Source organism: Macrobrachium nipponense, chromosome 19 (genome assembly GCF_015104395.2).
Source record: "Macrobrachium nipponense isolate FS-2020 chromosome 19, ASM1510439v2, whole genome shotgun sequence".
Classification (NCBI taxonomy): Eukaryota; Metazoa; Arthropoda; class Malacostraca; order Decapoda; family Palaemonidae; genus Macrobrachium; species Macrobrachium nipponense.
In genome coordinates, this window is record NC_061088.1 from 66,370,608 (window position 1) to 66,380,607 (window position 10,000).

The window sequence follows — 10,000 nt, forward strand, 5'->3', positions numbered from 1 at the left end:
GTCGCTCTCCTTTACATTTGAGACTAGTGATTGCAGACGTCAATGAAGACTGCATTTGTTCTTCATAACTAATATTATATTTCTTTATTTTTTTTTTGCAAAGAAATCCGAAAAAGTTAGAAACATTTAGTCTAAAGATTTCAACATTATGAGGAGGAGAAGATATCAAGGTTGCATAGTGAATAGAAGCTATTTGAGTGGTCTTTAAACCAGACACACTCAAGAAAAATAAATAAAAGTCTTGAGGGCGGATGACACAATAAAGAATATGGGGAAGTGAGCAGGCGGTGTTTGAGATATAAGAAGGCATTTTCAAACTGAAACCCATGAATAATTCATAGTTTCGACAACAAAAGAAATACTTTGTTGGACGTAATGTTAGGAATAACGAATATAGTACTTTCCCTGGTCATATAAATTTTTTCTAATTTTTGCTTTAAATAAAGCTGTCCATCTCCGTCACTAGCTGGCATTTCAATATAAGGGGATAAATGAGACACTAAGCCAACCAACGCAAATAGCTGAGTACATGTACTTGACATATCGACCTACAAAGAGCCCTAACAACGGCATCCGATGAAGTGTATACCAACCATTCGTGACTGAATCGCCAAATTTTTTTAATTCGACGTATGCTAGGGTTCCCAAGAGTAACGGAGCCGAGGGAGCAATGTAAAATATTAATTCCAATTTTTCTATGTCATTATACTTATAAGTCCTGGATATCTGATATACAGACCCAGCGTCGATATCATCCGGCATACGTTCTGGTCTTTTAGAGCTCTTGGGAGAGATGTCTATCTATCGCGTATTTTCGTTTTGCATGCAGGTGCTGTTCAGTTAAAATCTCATCCTACAGTACAACCAAAGTTCCACCTTCTACACTTAGTTCATAAATTGCAAATCATGAAACAAAGTTTAGGTTATAAAGGCAAGCACTGGGGAACTTTCAGCCATTCAGCTCCTCACACTGAAATGAAGGAGCTGGAGTGGTTGGGGAGTCAGATAAGAGGATCCAGGTATTACATGACAGGGCACAATGATCTGACAGAGAGAAAACTCCACAGTTGCAAGTTATAGCTGGAGAGGTTGGACAGCAAGATTGAAGAGAGGAAGTGAGAAAAGGTGGAGCCAGGGACCGAAAGAACGCCGCTACCATCTTAAAAATTTGTCTACATTGGACTATGTGAGGTTCACTCACAGCACAACCTCCTAATGGGCCATTTATTGTTATATTCTTTTTTAATTAGTTTCCATTACAAGCTTTTGGCCGGTTTGGTAAACATCAGTATTCTGGCCAAACGCATATATTAGATATACATAAAGGTATAAGCCACGAAGGAAAAATAAACAACGGAATTTCTGAAAGATCTTTCGACTCAACGTCCTTTAATCAGCAGACGTTGAGTCGAAAGATCTTGCAGAAACTCCGTTGTTTATCTTTCCTTCGTGGCTTATACCTTTGTTTATGGATTTATCACGTTCCAAACTTTCGTGATTAGTTATACATATTAGATATACGTAATGTTAAAACTGTCAACGAACGTCAAAAGACAAATGAGAGGAAGAGAACACTATAACTGAAAATTTCTTACTCCTCAATTCCGTGTAAAACGTTTGTCATTCAATATTTCGCCGAAAAATATTATATATGTACACACTTACACACACACACACACATTATATATACATACATATAATAAAAAAAACATAAGCATGTGTGTGCAAAAGGGTGTCTACAGTACAAATTATTAGATATACGAACAAAATAGCAGGTAAAGCTCCTTCAATAGCATTATAAATTTAAAGATCAAACAAGTTCTGCGACAGTTAATTGTTGTTGTAGCAGGCCTCACTCTTGAAACCGCACAACTGAAGGACATACAAATAAGCCGTGACTATAAAAGGCCATGCAAAGTCACCCTACTCTTATAAACACACTGTCCTCTTAGTAGTTTATAAAGGATTCCTGCTACTATGTACAAAATTGTACGTCTGTGAAATGAATGACAAGATAGATGGCCACTGGACACACAATTCTTCGGCATATAAATTGTTAACCAGGAAAAACGAAATACGCCTTCATCTCTATTCCGGACCATATAGATCAGTCCAAGCTTTTATTTACGCTGTTCATATGTCAACAAACTTTTCCCTTCCCCCATTCTTCTTTCTCTTCGGTCTGGCAGGTTAAAACTCTCGATATACTACACACATCTACTGTCTCCTTGGTGACAGTACTCTCGGACACGCAAACGGCACGATCACAAAAAAAGAATTAATTTCTACATTCGTGATAGTGCGTCATGAATAATGGCCAAAACATTTACTCAAAACATATCGTTATGAACACACGCACATGTAGCTCAACACACGCAAGCGCCTACTAACAATAATAAATCAAATCTTTCATCTGCCTGGCTAACTTCTAAAATAAATATTTGCTCATTATTTGATTCAGAATATTCATTAAGCAGCCTAATAATACAATTTATCATATCCGTAGCTCTCGTGATTATACACAAGTCTGTTGTAATAATTAACATTAACACCTTTGGCCCATCAGGGCACCGGGCCACCGGCAACTAAATGGAATAAGTTATAATTTATCATACGGATTTTTTCTTTTAAGAGAGAAAACTTTATCAGCACAGACCAGACCGGAAGGAAAGAAATCATATACCGTAGCGCATAATCCAAACTAATCTTTTTATGAGAATATTTAAGAATTACTGGAATAATGTGTAATAGTAATCAGAAAAGCGAATACACTGAGAATATTCGATGATGGTCGTGGTGGTAAGTATTATTGCAATCGAGCCCATTTATAATCATGAACTGCAAGCATATCTCCATACTTCTATTTGCTAATATATATCCCTTTTCTTATTCACATGTTAGCATGCAATCATCACTCAAACGGCATTCCACATTCAATCTTATTACACCGCAATGATGTCACCAGGTTATGGTTTAAAGAAAACAAGCAAATAATGCGCCGAAGTTTCTACAGCGCAATCGAGTTTTCTGTACAACGTGTAATGCTGCACTATAAAACAATCAGCTTTGACCGGTGGCTCTTTAGTCGCTCACCAAACCCGACAGGTGAATGTGCGTCCAATGCCTCCGGAAAGCGCTGCCAGATGCACGACTCATGGTTTACTTTAACCTTAAATAAAATAAAAACTACTTAGGCTAGAGGGCTGCAATTTGGTGTTTGATGATTGGGGGGTGGATGATCAAAATATTAATTTGCAGCCCTGTAGCCTCAGTAGGTTTTCAGCCCTGAGGACGGACAGACAAAGACGGCACAATAGTTTTCTTTTACATAAAACTAAAAAGGGAAAGATTCTGGTCGACATTAATTCCGATATCAACGTTACCTTTCACTTGGATGAAAAGATATTTCTAGAATGAGTTTAGTAACAAATGCTATAAAGAAAATGTGACAAATCAGAAAAAATACTGTAGGCATCTACGCTTATTATTATTACTAATTAACTGCAAATCCCCGTCCGTTCAAGGTTATGTTTAAACGTTTACTGCGAATCAATGCAAAATTTCCCCCCAAACATGTATTGTGATAAAAACCCTTACAAATTCCATATATCCAGCTACAAAAAACAAAATAAATGAAAAATAAAGAATTCATTTACAACCGGAATCACAACGTCCAAAGTGCCAAAAGTGCCACGTAAGAGTACAATTACTAACAAAAACTTGCCCATAGTTTCTAATGCATCGAGTCAGTAACCTCTTAAAACTCGTGAATTCGGCGGCTCACTATTCCATCAGCTAACTATTTCATAATGATCAGTCTTGAGGTGTAATTGGCAGCCATCAGCATAAGATGACAGTAAATTTCTTGCCTACTTTGTTAACCAAGTCCTAGGTCATCCGTTCCATAATAATATCTATAAAAAAATACCCCATGATGAATCTTAAATATTCTAAATATTGCTATAAAAATACATAAATGAGAAGCCTTACTTATTCATTTGTGTGTGTGTGTGTGTGTGAGAGAGAGAGAGAGATGAGAGAGAGAGACGAGAGAGGGACGAGAGAGAGAGAGAGAGAGAGAGAGAGAGAGAGAGAGAGAGAGAGTAGCGTGATCGTATAATATAAATGTACCTTTAATGAGGAATATTGGCCCTCATTACTTGCTATGTAGTGAAAATACCGATAGAGTGATAAGAAGCAGGACAGGGAGCGTCGGCTATTGTAAACACAGCAAACATTGCAGCACGGCGGTTACACTTTGCAGGAAGGATGATGACGACACGGCAGAGTAACAGAAAAATACAAGGCCTTGCATTAGGTCATGGCCTGAGAATCACCATTAAGTACTGCTTCCTCCAATAGTGTGGGAATAAACTATGATGCAACGTACAGTACATCATATGCACAGACATATATACAAATTCCGGCGACGACATATCTACCGTCAAACTTTGTTTACAAAGGTAACAACGTATCTAATGATGATGTGTGATTCAGCGGGTTAAGTCAAGAGAAACTTACTATATCACACATGGTATCTAGTTAGTACTCAATTTTATTTAATTGGATTTACTTAGACGTTCGTAGCCTTGTAGAGAGATAGAGGGAAGATTTGAAAGCAATAACTTCTACAATTGACATTTCTCATACACAATCTGTGCGTCATTTAAACTGGGTACAACACAATTGTAAACCGGATTTTCTGGAGCTATGAGAGAGAGAGAGAGAGAGAGAGAGAGAGAGAGAGAGAGAGAGAGAGAGAGAGAGAGAGAGAGAGAGAGAGAGAGAGAGAGAGAGCTAAGACTGGTTTATAAAAAAAAATCTGTAAAAAACAAAAAAGGAACCTCTTAATGAAATACGGAACTGTTCCACAGAAGAACGATTAAATCCCACATCCAACTGCAGATCGCGATCAGAAAAGTATTACCGCCAATTAATAATGTGCAAGCATGTTAAAAAAGGAATATTGGTAGCACACACCAACACTTGCGACACAGGCACTAGAACCCATACATGATGCTCCTTCCTGAAACAGAGCTAGCGGAAAATGGCCAAAGCGAAATTATTCCAGGGATGATCTAAACCATGATTACTAATGTTTGAAAAGTAAAAAGAAGGCTTGGATTCGGAGGCAAAAGTACTCATCGATAAGTATTGTGTTGTCTGTGCAAAATATATAACAACGTCTAAAACATATGCTATTCTCGTTTAAATCTCTTTTAGGGTAGCAACCCATTAACTTAGTATTAGTGATGAACGCATGATTTTTAATTACATTCAGTACTATATAATAAAGGAATCAACATACGATATACATACATACATATATATATATATATATATATATATATATATATATATATATATATATATATATATATATATATATATATATATATATATATATATATATATATATATATATATATATATATATATATATATATATATATAGTATGCTGTATGTACTATTGTTCGATTTCTGAGGAAAGTATTTTCAGGAAGTCAATACTCCCAGGATGTTATGCCATTATTTCTAAGGATTTCGGAATCCGCCAAAACACTAAGATTTCTGAATAGGAAAAAATGGGGAAATTTATCTTGGGAATAAAGTTAAACTTCAAGTTCCCATTCTCATGAAACATGAATTAATAAGATCTGCAATAAGACCTTAAAACTTTGATGGTACACATCTGTTCTTATCTACCATGCTAAGTAAAGAAAGACATATGTTTACGGTTATGTAATTCATTCAATAAGAAACTAAGTATTTTACATCTACTGTTAGACGGTGAACACTTAACATGTGAACAAAGTAATTGAAGGAAGTGTCCTGCAAGCCAGGTGAATGTTTCCAGTTCGAAATTATTGCTCCATGAACTTTAGGTAAATTTTCGTGTTTCTATTGAGCCTTTTCAGGTACAAACGGAAATATGGGAATTGACAGAAGAACGTACTCATTCTTTGACTACATCTTTCGCCATAAGACTTGACCCTGAAATGGCGCTGTGCGCAACTAGCCAACAGTATATTGCCCTCTTATGTCAGAAGAGGCTTCATTTTTCAGTTCTGATAATTGGGAATAGATATACGGTTTATATATATATATATATATATATATATATATATATATTATATATATATATATATATATATATATGTATATATATATATATATATATATATATATATATATTATATATATATATATAATTTACGTGATGTATGTGACCAGACCCTCCTCTGAATCCTGACGTAAACCATTTACAAATTTCGACCAATACGTCAAGATTCAGGTGCTGCGTTCGAACCAAGACCAGCCTAGCAAGGACACGTGGTCTGTTCAGCGGCTTATTTCATTCATCCAGTCTCCCAAGTGACTTCATTACATCAACTTATTATGTCACAAATAAATGTAATTATGCATGATGATAAGTATTCAAAACATGCTGTTTGAAAAAAAAAATGCTTCATGATAAACTAACAGGAAGAATGGCAGATTTGCGGATATTATCCTAATGATAACAACCGCAATAATAGTGAAGCCAATTTTCATTGGTTTTCCAAGGAGCACACTATACAATTATTGACAAGACATTTAGTAAGGATATATGGACGGATGAAGAGACACCTAAATACTTTCGGACAGTCCCGACGTTCTCCATGAACGCGGAAAAAACCTCTATTAATTTACTCAAGTACAAATCCCCGATCATTGGCACTTGACTGAAACAGTCTACCTTTTCCAAAGGACGACTCACCTGCAGTCTGGTCACCGACGTTATATGTTCCGAAAGACTTACCTTCTCAACTTATACATAAAACAAAGATTTTATATCAGATACATCAAATGAAAATATAACAAATTTTATCTGTAAAAGTGAATATATAACGAAGAAAAATACGAGCCGAGAGCTCGCATACACGAACACTATATAGTACTAAGGTCTACGCAAAAATGAGTTACGGACAAGCGTTTGTACCTACAAAAGTGCTTCTAGTTACTGCCATGCAATAAATGCCACATTTAAAGAAAATACACACACTTATATTTTAATAATCGATTTCTATGGTTACTGATGAAACAAATAATGAGATCTTAGGGGTCGTAACGAACGACTCTCTTTATTCAACATTTAATTTCATGAATTACTTATTACCATTCTGAAATCCTATCATACCATCATTCTTTCTTCCTTCTTCGGCAAGGCAATAAAAAACAAATGCAATGCGTACAAGACTCGTTAGCCTTGACTTTTCCTCTGTAAAGAACAGTCATTAGGGTTTAGTCAATTAAATTCTTAAGAACTACAACACCTGTGAAAAGCACATCCCCTAACATCTCGCGATTTTTCTGGATGTAGCATGCACACTCTTTCGTTCCCACGTCGATGTTTTGATCACTAAATCTAAGCCTTTCATTGCACTGTGCGTAAGCAACTAAGTACCGCCAGTGGCAAAGTGTCTGACTGAATAAAGCAAGAGCGGTCAATGACAGCGACGACGGCAGCTTCAGAAGGCGTGACGTCAGATCTGGGGTGAAAAGAGAGCCCACTTACCTTACGTGGGTTGAATCTTGGGAACGGCAAGATGTTCTTAGTGGCCACATGGGATGGGAGGTTGGCGAGGGAAGTGGGTCTTAGTGTCCCCCTTCTTTTGGATCGTTTGTTGCGGACGAGGAGGGCGGCCTGCATGCTGGCTGGGCCCCCGTTGCAGACAGAGACAGAGCTTCGACTAGACAGTTACAAGCAGACTGAACGCCCTAACGCTTCCGTTTGTCTTTCGCGCCCTTCTCCACTTTATCTTAAATTTCGTTCAACGAATTGCTTGGCTCATCACCTCACTTATTTTTAACATCTGTTAGCAGCTGGACTACTGTATTTGTATGAGAACTTCTGACATTGCAAAGGGAGTTACTCTATTTGAAATGGCATCGAAGGATCTCAAGAGTTCTTTAGGACCAAGAAAAGAGTTCCTTGACTAAGGCAATGTGCAAGAGCGCCTGCAGAGCCCACACCGAAGGTGCTACAGGAACCGAGTCGTTTCCACTTTTTGTGGTGAGCTCAGGTTTCTCTGGCATGACTCATTCCATGAGGAGGGATGGGGATCGTAACAGAGAGGGAGGCACAGGAGATTAAGAGGGATTCAGACGACAATATGGGTGCTTTTTAGACGGAAGGGCAGAGTGGTAGAGGCAGGTGGTGGGGGCGGTGGAACCCAGCGCCCGTTTTAAGGCACTCTCGCTGAAAGGTTTTATTTTTACCCATCAAGCATCGCCCAGTCTCCTCGGGTGTGCCGCCACCGCCTGAGGATAGAAGACAGAGGGCAGGCGTCATCACACAGACAGACACAAGCCAACACTTACGCTCACTCCCACGGAAAAAGAACAACAACAACAACAACAGCAATCATTCCTCTTTTTCCGTGTTTTTCTCGGACGCGTCGGGGTGCCACTCGGAGCCCAGGAGTCATGTTTCCATTTACTTAATTGCACCACTCGGTTTCTGTTTACTACTTGTGGTTCAAGGGGAATACTTAGAGACCTGTAATCACTTAAAGTGCGCCCAACGATTTTTCTTCTGTGCAATTATTAATAAAATGGCCAAGTTTGGGGGTGAAGTTTTATCAACTCGTGTGCTCTGCTTATACACCGCCAGAAGTATTTTGAGCGTCTGAGAAAAATCATTCGTTCAGAAAGAAAACACACACACAAACACACGCAGTCGCGAACAAGATGCCACAAAGAGACACGATTTACATAACCCAGTCATCCTCTAAAAATTATACAAAATAGAAGAAGGTTCACTCCTTAATAATTAGCAAACCCATTTGCGGTTTACTGATGCATTCTTTGACATTTTTAAGATCGATATCTAGTAACCCCCCCCCCCAAAAAAAAAAAAAAAAAAAAATATATATATATATAAAATAACCAGAATCACATTGGAGCAATTAAAATACTGGGTGGTCCCAAATTCTTTACACTGGAAAGAAAATGTCCAAGAAACTGAGGAAATAATTAAATATATTTTCTACAAGTGTTTTCCTATCATTTCACTAAGTGGTTACTTTCTTGCAGTTTCTACACTTTCACTTCAGCAAGTAAAATACCGATTAGACTGAATTGTTTCTTTTTAAAGTAAAAAACCATAAACTTCAAAAACAAAATCGCAAGAGTCCAAGCGCGTTAACAGATTACATTTGCAAAATAATCTAATCTCACTTTGAATCAGCAATTTACTTTAAGATGGAAGCTCTGGAGGTCTTTTGTACAATTGAGAAGTTTGAATACATCACCTCAAGAACACTAATCATAGCAAGCAATTCGGTTTAGTTGAATCCACCAGGTGTTCAAGAAGGAGCTTTCTTTGTTAAGAATCAAGACCGCAAATGGATTTACTTTCACGTTTCAAAATAGTTTAGAACAACAAACTTCATTCATTACAGATTTAGGTACGATCTTCATGCGATTTGGAACCACACAAGAGTGCTGATCACGGTGTATGACTGGACTACTTCATAAATGACCTAAAATACTTTCATTCATAATTGTGTAACGCAATTATTCCTTACGCAGTGTACACCAGATGTCGTATCAAAACATTAATTATCCCCTTACCAATGTCATTTTTAATTGTTATAGCAAAAATAACAAAAAAACGAAAACTTTGGTAAATAACTCCTGTAGATTCTATATTTTCACAGCAAACTGATATTGTTTACTTCGAAAATCAATTTTTCAAATTCTATATTTTCACAGCAAACTGATATTGTTTACTTCGAAAATCAATTTTTCAAAAGTAGTCCAATCAAGTAACGTCATCAGATATATATAAAAAAGTTGATCAATTACATATATTGAAAAGTGTAAGTCAAACAACAAAGACATTTGTGTAAAATTAAAGTCCATATTCCCAAAATATTCAAGCATCAGAGATCAAGTAAACATAGCCCACATCTTCCCACCCAAAAATTAAAAAAACTAATCACTCTGAATATT

At 37.0% G+C, this 10,000-nt stretch overlaps 1 protein-coding gene across 3 annotated transcripts in view; it reads right to left on the reverse strand.

Moving 5' to 3' along the window:
* LOC135217893 (uncharacterized) overlaps positions 1–10,000 on the reverse strand; it is a gene marked incomplete at its 3' end in the record, with an annotated part of 656,594 nt that overhangs the window by 223,638 nt on the left and 422,956 nt on the right. The window contains 1 exon segment of one of the 3 annotated variants that reach the window (XM_064253955.1): positions 7,560–8,305. Within the exon segment in view, the coding sequence (XP_064110025.1) occupies positions 7,560–7,694 (135 nt within the window). 3 annotated transcript variants of the gene reach the window in all.